This window comes from Clinocottus analis, unplaced genomic scaffold (genome assembly GCF_023055335.1).
Source record: "Clinocottus analis isolate CAN_PGR_092001 unplaced genomic scaffold, fCliAna1.0.p SCAF_102, whole genome shotgun sequence".
NCBI lineage: Eukaryota > Metazoa > Chordata > Actinopteri > Perciformes > Cottidae > Clinocottus > Clinocottus analis.
This window is the reverse complement of record NW_027175824.1, coordinates 22,501-39,925: the sequence shown is the minus strand read 5'-3', so window position 1 is coordinate 39,925 and position 17,425 is coordinate 22,501. Positions and strand designations below refer to the sequence as shown.

General features: G+C 50.9%; 1 protein-coding gene across 1 annotated transcript in view; it reads right to left on the bottom strand.

Annotated features, from left to right (window-relative positions):
* The window catches only part of LOC137799917 (ephrin type-B receptor 2-like), a 52,930-nt gene that overhangs the window by 14,436 nt on the left and 21,069 nt on the right, over positions 1-17,425 (bottom strand). The window contains exon 3 of the mRNA XM_068596793.1: positions 1,641-1,796. Within this exon, the coding sequence (XP_068452894.1) occupies positions 1,641-1,796 (156 nt within the window). The remainder of the gene's footprint in view (positions 1-1,640; positions 1,797-17,425) is intronic.

Sequence of the window (17,425 nt, the reverse complement as noted above, 5' to 3'; positions counted from 1 at the left end):
CCCTCAGGATGCTCGCTCGCCCTCTCTCTCTTTCTCTCTTTCTCTCTCTCTCTCTCTCTCGCTCTGTGTGTCCACTTTTTGACGAGTGTTTTCTTAACAGTTTTCTCACGGAGTGTCATGTCGACAAAGAGAGAGAGAAGAGAGAGAAGAGAGAGAGAAGAGAGAGAGATGCTAGAGGCATTTTAAGGTTGGAAACTTCCCACATGTTGAGTGACAGGTCAAACAAACAAACAATGAGAAGTGTTTATCTTTTACAGCCGAGTTGTGGAGTCGTGTCCTCCAGGACTAGAGGATGAACGTCTCTCCTCCTCCAGGACTAGAGGATGAACGTCTCTCCTCCTCCAGGACTAGAGGATGAACGTCTCTCCTCCTCCAGGACTAGAGGATGAACGTCTCTCCTCCTCCAGGACTAGAGGATGAACGTCTCTCCTTCAGGACTAGAGGATGAAGGTCTCTCCTCCAGGACTAGAGGATGAACGTCTCTCCTCCTCCAGGACTAGAGGATGAACGTCTCTCCTCCTCCAGGACTAGAGGATGAACGTCTCTCCTTCAGGACTAGAGGATGAAGGTCTCTCCTCCAGGACTAGAGGATGAACGTCTCTCCTCCTCCAGGACTAGAGGATGAAGGTCTCTCCTCCTCCAGGACTAGAGGATGAAGGTCTCTCCTCCAGGACTAGCGGTTGAGAGGCTCCGCCCACAGCATCCTGCGTCCCATCACTTCTTATTTAACCTCTTAATTGCCGTCAATTAACAGATCTCCGGCTCTGGAAAGACGCCCGCTGGAGCGTCGCTCCTCGGTGTCTCTCGTACATGCAAACATAACTCCTCCTTGGCATCTCCTTCCTTGAGAGGAGGACCCCTAAACCCTCCTCCTCCTCCTCCTCCTCCTCCTCCTCCTCCCGCCCCACCCCCCCCCCCCCGGTTCCCTTTAATCGGGCCCTGCTGCGCTTCATGCGAGTGACGTGACGCCGCTGCGTTCTCATTCACAACAGCTGCTCGACTCCCAGAGCCGGGCTTATGCAAATCTCCTTTGTTGGAGGCCATCAAATCTCTTCCCTCCTCTCTCCCTTTCAACAGGCCGAGCGAGGGCGAGCGAGGGGGAGAAACACTCGCCCGACGTTGAAAGGAGCTTTTTTTTTTTTCTTCCTCCTTTCTTTCTTTCTCACTCGGCCCTGTTTTGTTTTAGTGAGACCACACTCTCTGCTCTGATGCTCTTGTCTCTCTCACATGCACACATCCTCTCTGCATCCTCTCACATTGCCTCTCCTTCATTCCTTTCCCTCACGCTTCCTCCCCCCGCTCTCATTTTCTCTCTCTTGTTGCTTTGGTCTATCCTTTCCCGTCTCGCTCTGAGCTCTCGCTGTCAGCCTCAAATTCTAATTCAAACGGCTTCATTGGCATGACAAGAGAGACAAGAGAGACAAGAGAGACAAGAGAGGGTTTCTCCTCACAGCGACGCGCCCGCTGACCTCCGCTCGGCCGAGCCTGGTGGGTCGGGTCAGCGTGGCGTTGGAGCTCTTGACAGGATTCCTACCGCCGACCTCTGACCCCCCCCCTCCTCGAGTGTCTCGTCTGCTTTGCAAAAAGCAAAGTTTACTACTCGTGCAGAAGCGCAGGTTGAACCTGAGCGGTGTACGTACTCGTGCACGGCATCTGCAGCGGGTCCGAGTCGGTGCGGTAGAACCCGTTGCGGCAGACGCAGTTCATGGCGCCCTCGCTGGTGGTGCGGCTGTTGATGGGACACTGCATGCACGGCTCGTCCTTCTGGGTCGGCTTGAAGAAGCCCGACGGACAAGCTGGAAGACAGAGATGGAGGAAAAGATGGCCGCTTTAATCTTTATTCTTCCTCACAAAGCACAGAGAATGTATCTTAAAGAGCACAGTGAGGACTGAAGTCAGGAAGAAAGTAAAACACATCGCAGGTAAAAGTACACAAAGTACAGGTGAGAATATGAATATGCACATAAGGGTTGATGTTTTAAACTCAGACGCTGTGTGATCTCCGTCTGTTCTGGTTCCCAGTGAACAGAGAAACTAACTTTGTTTCAGCTCTGGGTTTGAAAGCGTCAACAGAGATTACGCCAGAGAGAAGAGAGAAGAGTAACGAGGCGACATGAAGGCTCACGAGAGGCAGACGGTGTCCTGAGGTCGACAAGTTAAGCGTTGGGTCGCAATGAAATAAAAAGAGGAACTGGTCGTGTGACAGCAGCACGATGCCACTGGAAATACAGATAAAAGTAATGAAGCAAAGTGTTGTTTCTGCGTTTGGATTAATCTCCGTGATGTTTCCCATCAGGACATTTCCTTCAGACGAGGAAATCGCTTTGTCATTTATCTCCAGAAAATAGTTTTAAAGAAAACCAACAAGGCGTCTCTAAACTTCCTGGTTTATTGAGCAACAGCTCAAACAAAAAAAAGCCAAATGCATCGAATTTAAACTGAGAAATGTTCCGTTTCACCGTCTGTCAATCAACATAATAAATGACTCTGAGAAATTGAAAGCAAGAGATGTACCGATGTACACACACACACACACACACACACACACACACACACACACACACACCAGCGAAGCCGCTCGCATGTGAGGCAACATGTTGTCAGTTTGCGTTGCATTATTCACAGAGCTCCTCTCGCCTGAGAGTCTCCGTCTGCAGCGCTTTCTCTTCAGAGCCTTTAAAAAACGCCCTTCTGTGGAAACCCGGGAGGGAGGCGCATTAAACTCTACGTGCATGTGTGTGTGTGTGTGTGTGTGTGTGTTTGTTGCCATGAGCATCCATCATCAGGGATAAACAAACCAGCTTCTCTGTGTGTGAATCCTCTCATCTTCTCCTGAGTCACAGACCGCCAACAGAGGAACTGTTCCTTCAGCATTTGCACCTGTCAGGAGCTTTATTTATTTATTTATTTATATATATATATTCTGATTCTGTCTCGGGCCAAAGCAGCGTGGTTTAGCTCGAGGTAACGCAGCTCACCTGCCCCCACCGAGGAGACAGAACGCAGAGGTGTTGAGGTGTTGAGAGAACAGCAGCATGAAGGATTCTCACTCGGGACTCGCTGCGTGTCTGAAGCAGCTCCTGCCTGCAGGTCTGCAGGTCTGCAGGTCTGCAGGTCTGCAGGTCTGCAGGTCTGCTGCTGTTCAGCACCAGAGGAAACACAAAGAGCCAGAATGTGTTGAGGAAACAAAGGAAGCGGCTCTTCCACACATGCACGGTGCTTCTGCAAATGCATTTATGGTATTTGTATTAAGTTAAACGCTGGAAGGGTCAGAGGCATATTATTCTTAAACGAATTTAGAAAGATTATTTTCGCTCATTGTGGGATCAGCCCCCCTCTTCCTCTTCCTCTTCCTCTTCTAAAAGTCTCTGACCGCAGTGTTCTACATCGTAAAGTAATAAAAATACAGACACTGTTTCACTGAGGCTGCACAGGCAATTACAGCTTCCCCGTCGCATCTGGAGTGTGGAAACATCTGCAGCGTTTGAAAAGAGGATCACGACGCAGAATTAATCCAGGTCCAATCCCAATGTTTAGACTAGACCGACGCGTCGCCGCACCGGCCGGCGGATTAATGGCCCTTTGTAACTCAAAGCACACGACTCGGCTCCAGCGCCTGCTCCATCGCATGCGGCCGTCACAACGAGCCAAAAACTAATATTTGTGTGTGTTTTTTAAAGGAAATTAATGAGCTGATATGTTTTATTAGCCTCGCTGTCCTTCATGCGATCGGACAAACCATAAAAGCTGCTTCACTGCAGAAAGAAACTGTTCATTAAATACATGTTATGGCAAATAAATCCCTTCCAGAGCACGTTGCTTCTATTTAAAGTGAAACTCAAAGGTGCATCTCTTATCTTCTTAATGTCTGCAGCTGCAACGATTTATCGATTCATGTTCGATTATTAAATGAATCGGCAAGTTTGAAGGAATAAATAATCCCACAATGTGAATATTTCCTGGTTTCTTCTCCGTCCTGTGACGGCAGACTGAGTATCTTTGAGTTGAGGACTAAACCAGACGACGTCTCGCTGGAAAATAATCGCTGAGTTTTCGGGCGACACAAACGTCAGCGTGGAGAAGAGAGGAAAGAAAACTACAGTAACCTTAAATATGTAAAGAAGTACCAGCTTTGACATGAAGAAGTGAAGACGAGTAAAGATGGGAACAAAGAGGCGAGCGGCTGCGTGTTCGGTGTTTCTCTTTTCCATCACTTCTTTCCAGCGGGAGGAAGTCGACCGGACGCAGACGTCACAAACCCGGCAGACTTTTCAAATCTGCACGAGAGGAAAAACGAAGGAATCGACTTGATGAGCGGCCGCGAGGCCTCGCCGGTCGTATTGAACTGTGGAGATCGTGGTGATCGTCGGGCTGGTGGGGAATGCAGACAACCAGAAGACGCATATTTTTACTGTCTAATATTTTCCATCTAGTGTTTAAAGACAAGTGGCGCTACGTTCCTCTGATCTCAGACGGGTTTCACTGAGAGAGAGCGTCCTGCGCTGCTCGTCCAATAAGTAACAGAAACAAAATGGCAGATCCCAGCGATGTCTTTCCTTTGTCGTGTTGTCGCTCGGTGGCTTTTGCACGAGCGAGGAGATGATCTGCAGAGTCCAGAGCTCATGAGCAGAGGAGTAAACAGCGCCGCGCTGGAGGCGCTGCACCCTCCGAGTGTGAGAGACGACGCGAGAACAAACACAGCGAGTCAGTCGATGCCCTCCGGTCCGTCGGGACGCGCCTCGGCGTGCCCTCTCGGCCCGGCCACGCTCACTATGTCTTTCTATTTTATTTTTTGAGGGGTTGGGGGGGGGAAGAAATATTTGGGGAATTTCCACCTCTGCACCCAGATGACAGATTTTATGAAGAGTTGCAACGTCGTCTGGTGTCGGATGTGGAGAGCGGTGATTAAAACACAGATCAGAGCTTTAATTCCCTCCTCGCCGCCCAGATTGCCGCCGTTGAGCCGTTTGATCTGCGTCCTGCAGTCGTGTCGACGTGCGAGCGCTCAGGCTGCTGTTTCCTCTCACGTCAGAAGAGCTTCTGGCAACAGGAGTTCATTACTGCCAGAATATTCATGGCCGACAGCTCCTCTGTTGTTCCCGCTTCCCAAACACACGCCGCTATTAATAACATTAATATCATCAAGCGAACGCGCCACCTTGTCGCCCGGCGCGTCTCCGGAGACTTCCAACATCTTCTTCTGGAACTGAGACAAAACCATGAAACCAGGAAACGAGTCCAGAGCAGTAAGAGCTTCATGAAGGCGTCAGGATCGATTCAGCGTCCACATCGACTCAACGAGCTTCCAGAGACGCCGCGAGCCGACGCACCAACTCGTAAATCTCAGATTTTGCAAAAACAAATGAGTCCAGTTTGCTCCTGATGGTTTTATAAAGTATTCCATGACTTTAATCCAACAGTTTGGACTGAATATCTCCTCCATGCGCAGCAAAGCCCCGGCTGCTGGTTGTCTGTCTAATGTTTACGACTTTTAATAATATACAGTGACATAAAAGCTTTAATTAGAGGTTTAACTAGACTCACTGAATAAAAATAGCAGCGCGAGAAGCCGCGAGAGGCGAGTCGCTGCGCGAGGGTGCTACTCAGCTTTTACAGCAGGTAATTTGCTGGTTGTTTCAAAAGGTTTCCTGAATATTACTGCCGGAGAGATTTATGGCACGCTGAAGACGAGACCTGCAGCTAAAAGCCCACCTGACTCCTGAAAGCGAGAGAGGGATGAAAGAGACAGAGAAGCAGGAAGTGATGGCGTTTAGCAAAAAGAAAAATGTTTTGGGTGGCGACGCCTGGGATCCAACCAGCAAATCAGCTCACGAACAGCTCGCAGACAGAGACGTTGGACGTTTCCATCATGGCCGCCTGGGCGGCGTTTCGGACGCCAGGTGATCCACCCCGAGGCCTCACGGGGGCAAAATAACCCAACACTCGTCCGTCTCTTTCAGCCGCCATCTGCAGCCCGACCAGAGAGTCTTTGTCCCCCAAAACTATTATGAACACATTAAAGAAGAGCCGAGGCAGACAAAGACCAGGCACGGCGCGCGCGTGTGTGTGTGTGTGTGTGTGCGTGTGTGTGTGTGTGTGTGAAAGAGAAAAGGCTGGAGGCCTGAAAGAGAAGAAGAAAAAAAATCAGAGGTGCGAGGTTTTGTGAGCACAGCAGGAAAAAGTGCTGAAAGCGGTGAAAATGGCCGGCGTCAGAGGGCCTGTGTGTGTGTGTGTGTGTGTGTGTGTGTGTGTGTGTGTGTGTGTGTGTGTGTGTGTGTGTGTGTGTGCTGGGTGTTTTCCAGTGTGAGTTCGGGCCTCTATTTGCTTCGGTGTAAAAAGTATTTATTCAGCCGCTGCGGGACGCGACCAGCGGCTAATCGCGACGCGTTTCATTTCTTTTTTTTTACAGGACGGGTCGCCGTTCCTTTGGGGGGGGGGGGGGGGGTTCAGCTAGAGACAACCTGTGAGATTGCTGTAGTTGCTGTGATGATTGCTGTCGTTGCTGTGCTTTCACCTCCGGCTGCAGGCGCTCGCCACAACCAGCGAGCGCCTGCGAGCCGCTGGCTTCCCAGTGGAGCGCGACCTTGTGAAACGGTCACGGCCACCAGATTAACCAGAGGAGAGCGGCCACGAGTTGTGTGTCTGCCCCCCCACCCTCACACACACACACACACTCCCTCCTCTGCCTCCCATAGGGAACACAAGCTCGCACTGTTTGCAACACAAGGTCCCCGCAATTCAATTAGGACAGCGCTCCTCCTCGCCGTCTAATTCAATCAGGCTTGTGTGAAAGCTATTAGACAACTGGCATTTGCCTCACCCCACACACACACACACACACACACACACACACACACACACACACACACACACACACACACACACACACACACACACACACAAATGAGATATTAATTTCTCCCTCTTGGTTTCCACGTCTGGTGCAATTAACAGGTCTGGGGCTCTTGTGTGGCTCCTCCTGTTGCTGTAGGTCGGGTGAGGGGGGGGGGGGGGGTGAGGGGGGGGGGGGTTTGGACCACCGATGACCTACAAGGTGTAAATCCGGCTCGGCTCGCCCTCCAGGAGAGCGCGGAGGTCGTTCAAACGGGTTATTTTCTAGGAAATGTTCAACATTTATAACCGAGACGCCGTTAAAGTTTCTGGGGCGGCCGGATCACTTTAATAAGTAACTTAGAAAATAAAAAAGGGACACGGCCACTTTCACGGTCCGACCCAATGAAAGGAAAAAACATTGCAGTTATTTTAATGATTAGGTTCCATTCTTTACTCCATTAACTTTAGTGGCAAATCTCCGACTTCAAGCTGGGAAAAATGCCCAAAAATCAAGACGGAAAGACTTCCCAGAAGTCAAAGTCCTGATCTGTCTAAGTGCCCCGAGCACTTTACACACACACACACACACACACACACACACACACACACCGTGTGCGTCACTGTGTGAGCGCTGAGGGACTCGAGCTTTTCCCTCGGTGCCTCTCAGCGTTTCGTTATGTTTTCTGCTCTGAGCTGCATCTTGTCACAGAGATCACATCCCCAATCCGGCCCCAGCCGGCTCCCTCTGGGACGGATTAGGAGCCAAAGTGAGCAGCAGATTAGCCTCGAAATGTGGGACACCTGGGAAATGAGCTGCGAGGGGGCGGCTCGCTCGCGGGGTGGGGTGCTCAGGGTGCTCAGGATGCTCAGGATGCTCAGGGAGCTCAGGATGCTCAGGGTGCTCAGGGTGCTCAGGGTGCTTCGAGAGGACTCGGACTCGCAGCATATTCATGCAAACAAGGCGCATGGCGTCGCACCATGGTGCACGCTCACCGAGAGCTCGTTTAAGTCCTTCTTCCCTGGATGCAGGTGCATCATAGCTGCGTGAAGACGAGCGCTGCTCATGAACCCGCCCGGCCGCCGGCCAGAGGACAGATCGGGCTCGGCCTCGGCGGCGAGGCTCATGCACGAGCCTCGCCGCCCGCGAGCTGGCGTTCACGAGGACAAAACGTGCAGAGGAGCGGTTCATAATGTCAGCAGCTAAAAATAAACTGCGAGGGAAGTTTATGCAACAACTGGTGTAAATGAGTTCCCCACTAACTGACCTTATTATCTCTTTAACGTGGCTGAAAATAACTCAACAGAAGAAGATTGAAATAGAGGCTCGCCGCTGAATACTGTTCAGGGCAGAGATATGTGCACGAAACCGTCTTTCACGTCCGGTTTCATCCGAAAACGTCTTTGAGTTTGAAATGAGGATTTCACAGATTCCCATAGACGAACGTGTCTTCAGTCGTCAGGAGAGCGTGAACGCTGCAGATCTTCATGCGTGTCGCTGGACATCCAGTCGTCTGAAGCTTCCTCCTCTCGCGGCGAGCGCTGACGCTCCTGATTCAGGCGAACGCCGGCGGCGTGGGCGCTCTGTTCTGGACCGCAGCGCTCTCCTGATGGTCGTCAGGTCGTAAATACCACAAAGTGGAGAAGAAGAAAAAAGCAGTGAAAACTATCTTAACCGCAGTGTTTCCATGCTGTCTGATAACTACCATCTGTCAACGGAGGAGGAAACGCACATGAAAGGAGCCGAGGAGCTGCTCAGTAATAACCTCTGGAATGTTCACTGCTTTTCTTCTTCTTTTCCCACTTTTTCTTCAGCAGAGGAGGAAGAGGAGGAGGAGGAGGAGGCATGAATGTGGAATGGTAAAATTACAGGCACATCTGAGCCAACACACACAGGACCAGGCGGGTGGGCGGCAGCAGGAAACGGGTCACTTCTTTGCAGGCCGATCACTCGGCGGCTCGCGGACCTTCAGCCGCTCGCCGGGCTGCAGACGGCGGGGGCGTGGCGAGGAGGCGTGGCCTCTCCGTCGGGCATTAATCTCCATTTGAGGCGGCCTGTCGGCCTTCGGGGACGAGCTCACTTTCTTTTTTTTCCTTCTTTGTTATTCGAGGCGACAGATTGTTACCAGAAGAGAAAACAAGTCACCTAATGAATTTGACATTATGGCGGCGGGTCGCCCAAATCTCCAAATGAGCCTCAGAAAAGGGAGGAGGGGGGGGGGGGGGTTATTAATTCAGCTGTAAATCTGTGGCGGCTCGCACGAGGGTTGGAATTAGCAGATGCACGCGCCGTGTTCACTGGTTACAAAACAGCCTGATTCAAATTAATTCAGCTCAATAACTTTGTGTACCGATTAAGCATTAATTGCCTCGCAGCGCTAATTTTAGCGCCGCTTGATTAAACCACATCGGATCGCGTGTTGGTTTAAAATCCATTCGCTCAGTAACGGCCTCCGCCTCCGCTCGGCCCTCCAGCGTCTGGAGGAGAAGAACTTCCACATCGCCATGAACGTCCGTCTGAGGCTCTGGACCCGTCATGCGACACCGGCGTGTCGGTGGTGGGAAGAGCGTCTCTTCACGAGCAGCGGCGGCGGCGGCGCCTGAAGGCGGAGCGACGGCGTCTAGAAAAACAGGTGAACGAGGCGACCCGGATGTCGAGCTGTCGCTGTTTGAGGCGAACAAGAGAATGTTGAGCGGCCGCCGCCCTCCAGCTCGCTCACGGGGACGCATCGCCGGCTGCACGGCGCCGAGGAAACGCCCACTGATGACGGGACTGCAGCGTGGGGGGATAAACCCCGCCCCCATCCCCCCCCCCCTAAGCCTCTGGTTCATGTGTTCATTCGGCCTCGCTTCCTGTAACTCGTCAGGATCGATGCGTCTTCACTCTTTATGAGTTTTGACTCGCCCCCCCTCCCCCCCCCACGAACCCCCAGAATGCACCCTTTCTCTCTCTCAAGGACAGCTAGTTGCCAGGGCAACAGGAGCGATCGCTGCACCCGGACCTCGCGGCCTCAGACTGCCGATGACGAGGAGGAAGAGGGCGGAGGAGGGGTGAAGGCGGAGCGGAGGAGAAAAGAGGGTGAAGCGCCTCGGTGACCCGCCGGAGACGAGCAGCGACCGGATGATGATGAAGACGCAGGACGCCGAAGATAAAACGCTGTGGACTCGGCCTTTATCTGTGAAACATCCTCACAGCAGGAACATTCCTCCGCACCTTTCTTTACGCTTTTTCCCCCTTCAGAATAAAAGCCCCAGACACTCACACTGGAACGCGGCTTCCTCGAGCGACGGCCAGACACGCGATACACAAGCTAACAGTAGTCTGTGAAGTAAAGAGGGTTTCCCTTCAAAATAAAAGCACAGGGTCTGACGCCAGCGTGATGACTGAAACGCCAGTGGCAGACGCTCCGGCATCTCCTGGAACCTGGTGCCGCGATCTGAGTCCTCGCTCTGATTTCATTCTTCCAGATCTGGTCCAACAGTCTGCGTTCAGCAGCCGGCTTCAGGTGAGACGCCAGCAGAGGGAGGTGGAGGTGGAGGTGGAGGAGATGGTGCTGGTGGTTGGTTTCGGGTGGGGGAGTAGAGGGGGGATGGAGGGGGGGGGGTCTTTGTGCCTTGGAGGCAGACGTAGGAAATAGCTGACAGAGGTAATCAGTCGTCTGTGTGTGTCTGTATTTGTAAAGGACAGAGCAGAAGAGAGCAAGAGAGTGAGAGAACGAGGGGGAGAGAGGGAGGAGAAGTGAAGGGGGAGGGATGGAGGGATGGAGGGATGGAGGGGGAGGGGGAGGGATGGAGGGATGGAGGGGGAGGGGGAGGGGGAGGGGGAGTCCCACCAGAGTCCAAACAAAGGCAGCGAGCGGCAGCTCCCAGCTCGGAGGCTCCCTAAGGTGCAGTGCAGCTGATGGACGGGCGGCATAAAGGGGCTGCATGTCGTCCAGTCAGACAGGACAAGAGGGGTGTCACAGGAAGGAGGGGGGGGGGGGCAGCTGGTCTGAATCCTGTCACTGTCCCTGTGTAACCCTCTACTGCACATACACAAACACACAGGACACACACACACACACACACACACACGTGCACCTCCAGCAGAAACACCGCCGGGTGTGTTCATTAAAGATCACATCAATCCGTCCGACCGCGAGCGTTTCATGAGGCAGCAGAGGAGTCCGACTGGATTTTTTTATTATCCATCTACAGGACGGCAAAAAAAAACACACAACAGATGTAATGCGGCAAGTTCACACACATGCACGCGAGAAACACACACGTGCACGCTGGGATGTGAACACATGCAACTTTAATCATGAAACAAAGACGGAGCTTCGCTCTCAATGATCAGCCGGGGAAAGTGTGCCACGAAGGCGCCTCTCTGGTCATGTGACCTGCATCACGAAGGTCATGTGACCTGCATCAGCCGTCAGAGGGGATAATAAGTTCATTCAAACCACCAGAACAGGATTTCACCCGATATCTCCACTCAAAGATGCAACCTGAAGGGATTAAAACGCACGCTTGGGCATGCACAAACACACACAGACACACACAATCACACACACACACACACAACCACTTCCCCTCACTGTTACACCTGCGCCTCAAAAGGCTGGCATTGTTGGGCGGGGATTCATTTGAAGGCAGTAATGGCTGCCGTTTAGCGGTGGAATACATTAAAGAGCCGCGTCGCGGCCGCAGAGTGAGGTGGCGGCCCCGGCAAATTTAAAGTGAGTGAATAGATCGACTAATTAGCCTTTAAATATGTCGTTGATTCATCTAAAACAAGGCATCCCCGAGCTATTCACCCTCCTCCTCTGTGACTGCATCCTTAACCCGGTGGAGGCGGGGCTTGGCCGGCCGCGCTCCTTTCCATTTGTCCTAATCAATGGAGGCTGTTCAGCCCGGACCCAGGGGGTCGGGGGAATTAAGTACCCAGCTCACACAGGGAAGGGAGGGGGGGGGGCAAAACCCTCTGTTACCTTGGCAACTCCACTGCTGAGTTTCGCCCAATATATTTTTTCCTCGAGTCCAACTCTTTTTCTTTTTTTTTCTCCTCCCCCCCCTTGCGAGGATGGTTTGAGCCAAAATGGCCGCCCGGTCGCAGTGTTGCTTTGTGTGCAGCCGTTCGTCTCGACGTGCACGAACACATCGCGGGTTTGGATCCAGACGTGGTGCGATGCTCCGCCGGAGACGCTTCCCACGCGTTCAAAGACTTCATGGGATTGCAAATTTAATTTTAAAAAAAGTTTTCTGTTTCTGTTTCCCAGAATAATGAAACCAGAGAGAGAGATGTTGATTTCTGTCCTGAAGGTCACAAATACGTCATGTTTCCAATACATTCAGTGTAGAGGCGATTGAGCGGCGAGACCTGCGAATGAGCGACAGGTGGAAATCCAATGATCGTCTGTCGGTCCCTTTTGGACCCGTGATGGAGCTTCTTCCTCTGGACCTCTTCCAGACGGAGGCCTCACCCGACTGGAGGAGGAGCAGCTCCAGTCGGGTTTCTGTAGATAAAGTCCAGTAAACCGCTCTATCGACCGCTCTATCGACCGCTCTCCTGATCCGAGTGAGCACTTTGTTTAGTTTCGGGTGAACCTTGGAGGTCTTGTTTTGGCACAACTCTGTTATTTTAAATGACAAAGTCCTGAGTTGCCTCCTGCTTGGTGGAAGTTGCCTCGTGTTTTTTTTCTCTGAGTCTTTTCTTGCCGAGCCAAAACATTTCCTTCGGCCTGAATGTGACGTTAAACCTTTAATGAACAACTTCTCGTCGTAAACTCGCTCGACGGTTTGCATGTTTGTTTTGTCACACCCTCGCTAATAGCGCGGTGGTTTCAACCGCAGTTTATTTAAAGCTGCTGTTTCATCCGCCGGCTTCTGAGGAAACTGCTCTTCGTTTAATTCGTCGGAAGAGAGAGAGAGAGAAAGAGAGAGAGAGAGAGAGAGAGAGAGAGAGAGAGAGAGAGAGAGAGAGAGAGAGTTTCTGGTGAGAGCGACCTGTCAATCATTGTCAGCTCGACTGGATTAGTCGTATAACTAAAAGTCTTACGAGTCACTCACACGTACGTACAACCTGAACGCAGCACACCTGAAGGCACAGCTTCCCCGTCGGCACATTCCAGTACTGACACCCGCCGGCCGGCCGCCACATATCATCCTTGACGGTAATGCCGAGGCGCCGAAAAGGTCACTGTAAAAACATAATGGTTGAAGGGATGCCTGTGCTTTCAGGGGGAAGCTGCTGTGTTTACTCGTCTGCTGTGAGTGATGCGAGCCATCGGTCATTTCTGTTTGTGTCCTCTGCAGAGCAGCAACTCAGAGACAGAGGAGGGAGGATGAGGAAGTGCACATTCACCCGCACTGGAAACACACACGTCGGGGGTTTGTGAAGGTTTTATAGAAGTTGAGGCAGCTTGGAATGAGTGAGGCTTGCAGAAAAAAAAGGAGGCTGGCAGATTAGTCTTAGGTTCCTGGAGGCAGGAGGATTATCCCAGAGAGGCGAGTCGGGGTCATGTCAGTTGCACTCAGACTAAAATCCCCACCAGAAGCAGACGTGGATGAAATGCCTCGTGCAAGAAAAACTCAAACAACTTTCAACCTGCGATAACAGATGAGGTGTGTTTCCATGAAGGAGCCAGACGGGCCTCCAGAGAACATGTGTAACACGTGTGTCTTCATGGTTTGGGTTTCCTAAACCCCGATCATCTCCTGCCTCAAACACATTAGAACAAATGGGGGGAAATTATGTCCCAAAAAAAATAGAAACGACTTCAGCAGATCTGGCGCAGACGATGATGAAAGAGGAGGGGCAGAGGCCCGGTTAGTCTCGCTCCACTGCCTGGAAGTCTGATGAGGAAATGGGAAGGGCATCCATCCAAGACCTTCGATTCGTGGAGCTCTGCCAAACCCCCTTAACCAGAGACAGAAGCAATCGATCAGAGAGGAAGGAGAGTCTTACTTGCAGTCCTGCGTGGGGGTTTTATGAGCTCTTTGACTGCAACAACAACCTGTGACGAGTGCATCAGAGGTCCGATCTGACTCGCGTGATAAGAATCCGCCACGCCCTTAACGTTCACGAACACGCCGTCTGGTTATTAACGTGTCCGATGCAAAGTTCCAGCTCCGACAGACGCGAGCGTTTTTATTAGAGGCAATAAAAGAAACGAGTACAGACAGAGATGTTTTCCTAACAATCTCCCCTCCGCACAGGGAGCCGCCCGCCATCGGCCTCCAAAGAGGTCAAATACCTTCTCATCGGCACGCGAGCGGGTTCTGGCTCGACGAGCCCAATTAGCCGGCGCTTGGTGCACGAGGAGAGCGCTCGCTCTCGGCACGAGGCCCGCATCGACAGAACCGGGGAGACGACGGACGAGCCGAGTGCCACAAAGGCCCGATTGTGGCCTTTGGAGAGGTCGGCGACCGGGTCGAGGGGGGGGGGGGGGGACTCGAGTCCTCAGAGGGTTTTGGGACGCGGCCGACTGGAATCTCCCAACGGGAACCAGGTCGGCGCTGTCGAAAAGTTCTTCTCGGTTAAATGACTTCCATTGAGGTCGAACATCCTGAAAGCATAATACATATTTTATTTGAAAACAAAACGTGTTGTCATGTTCATACTTTCATTTCACACACCCCATGGAGCTTCATCTGCAGTATGAACTCATTTATTAGTCCCATTTCTATCATTTTGGTGAAATGTGTAAAAGATCACATTTCTACCAAAACAAGGCTAATAAAAAGTTTAGTTTTAGACATTTATTTACTTGTAAATACCGTTTTATTCATATATTTCGCTGCTTTTGTGAACCTAAACCTTTGGTAAACCAATTTCCATCACAAAGACAGTTCAGACACATGAGGAAAGTTATGTTTTCATAGGACATATGAAGAATTTCCAAAAATCGAAATTCCCTTTTTCAGCTTTGGACTCATATTTTGTCTTTACAATTTTGCCTCATGACATTGTTACCTCGTTATATAGATACCTGAGATTGTTCTGCAAGTCATGATGTAAAACATGGGTATGTTTCTTATATAAAAATGCCTTAAAGGGTGAATTCAAGAAATGATGTCAACTTGAGAACGACTAAAAATGACCCCTGGGGGTCAGAGGGTTAAATGAGCATCATAAAAGAGATGAATGAGTTTTAAATGAAAGATTGCTCCATTGAAATCCAGGATATGTGGTTTCTGTCCACGTCCTGCTTGACTGACAGCTCGCAGGACGCCTTCGTCGGGCCAGCTGTGTTTTTTTTAAAGGGCAGAAAGATAAATCTGGAGGTGTTACTCCGCTGTTTTCATCAAACACGGCGACGTCGCGGCGCTCCGGGACGACGCAGCGGCGATCCTGTTGACGCCTCCTGCAACACTGGAGTCCATCACAGCCACGGTTTCATCCCACACACACAACAGTCATCGCGCGATGGGACGCCTGCCCGCTGGCAAGGTGAACACACAGATGGAATTCAAGCCATCTTTTGCCAAGCCTCCATTGGCCATTTTCCTCATTGCAACACTTTAATAGCAGTGAGCTACAACACTGTGAGTAATCCGTGCTTAATCGCAGGCCCAGATGATTCTCATTGAGATCTCCTGACAGCCTGCACGCCAACTTTTACAGCTACGGGGAGAACAAAAATGGATGCTTTGATATGTACGTAGTTCCTGCATAGAAGGTACACACAAGCACGCATGTTGCCAAGAGCACACACATGTTGTGTGTTGCGTCTCGCTTGGCTCACAACATGTGGCTGTGCCTCTCTTCCTCCTGCAGCCTGCAGACAAAGAGAAGCAAAGAAAAAGAAAGTACTTAACTACAAGCAATCTGTTGAAATAGGTCATTATGGTGGAGGCGCGCTGTGAATGCAGCGCGTCCCGAATCAATACGTGAATTGCTATATTTAGTAAGAAGGTCGCGAGGAGGAGTTATCAAGGCTGAACAAGGAACGAGAGACACCGACGGATCCGCTCGGCGCCGGGGTCGGGGACGGCTTATTTTAGATGCAGACGGATCCAAAATGGCTCCTCTGGTGGAAGATCTGCGTCTCTGCGGAGTGGAGGCATCCCTCGTGGTGTCAAAGTCAGAACGCCAGCTTCTCACTGAGGGGAAGTGGTGTGGAGAGTCGGTCGGGGGCGTTGATGCTCCAATGGATGAGACGTGGTTCACTGTGTTGATGCAGGAGAGAAGTTTGGAGAAGCTCTCCCTCGACCGACCGACCGCTTTGACTTTCATGACCTCGATGCCACAACCGTGTGAACAGTTATGGACTGGATCAAGATCAGATAATTCGAAAATACTTAACATAAAAGACTCACAAATAGTACTTTACCACTCTCACAGTGTCATACACAGTGATATTGAATATATACATTTAATTTGTTTTCCTTTGCTAAATGTTCATAGAGTTTCCCCAGTGTTGTCTTGTGAAAGGTAAAGTCCTGCTTTCAAAAATCTACAAAAAAAGCTGCACCTCTGCTCTGAAGGCTTGATTCTTTTGTCTTTGTTCATTGTCATTGCGGTGGGTGTTGTGTTGTGTTGTGTTATTTCCTTTCGGCGCCTCGTGTCCCTCCCCTTGGTGGACGTACCAACGATGTTCTGGCCGTCTTCGCCAATCCATACGAGGAAGTGACACCTGCCTCCAACCTGAGTCCACTCATGTGGAACTGAAGGAGAGGAATGCACTCGCGTGTGCGTCATGTAGTGTTGTTAAGAGACACACAGCGTTGTCTACACTGCATGACCTCCTCCTCTTACATCCACCCTCCCTGTCTTGTTTGAGTGTATTTATCAAGGTCTGTCTTCTAGTTTCAGCCCAAATCCTCAACATGGTCGAGCCTTCGCGCGGTGGAGGAAACAACGAGAAAGAAGTGAAAGCAACGAGGAGCAGCATCAAAACGAGCTCATTAATAACTGTGACTAATGCGTTCCAGACGGCTCTGTGAGCCGGTTCCTCCAGAGCAGAGATGCACTGGTGGTGGTGGTGGTGGTGGTGGAGGGAGGGGGGGTGGTGGTGGAGGGAGGGGGAGGGGGTGGAGGGACCACACAGCCTTAAGACGCCACAATGAAGCAGAGCAGCGTTCCCGGCACGCAGCGCTCGCTTCACCGCCGCCGCTCGATCCTCTTTGAGGTAAACACTCGGCGGGGGGTCGAGGTCCGGTCTGTGATGTCACCGTTCAGTCTGTTGACTGAAACTCTCTTTGGAGTCCGACACGTTTGGGGCGTGATGTCGACGTGTAAACAAGTCCATGTTTACTGGATGTTGTTGAACAGGACGTCAGACCCAAACCCATAATAATAATAATAATAATCCTTAAAAACATGAATTCAAGGAGATGATTCAAGATTCAAGATGTTTCTGCTGTCAGAGGCTCAGTTATTCTAAACCATGAAAAGATTATTTAACTCCTCCTGACACAGAATTACTATAAACTTAAAGTAAAAAATAAATACAAAATAAGGCACAAAATATAAAAGATATAACAGTACGTGTATTGCACAAAAATATGATAGTATTGCTATGATGAATGTGATAAAATATGATAATTGTATCTTTATATACTATGCATCGCTACAACGAGATTACGAGATGATGATGATGATGGATCT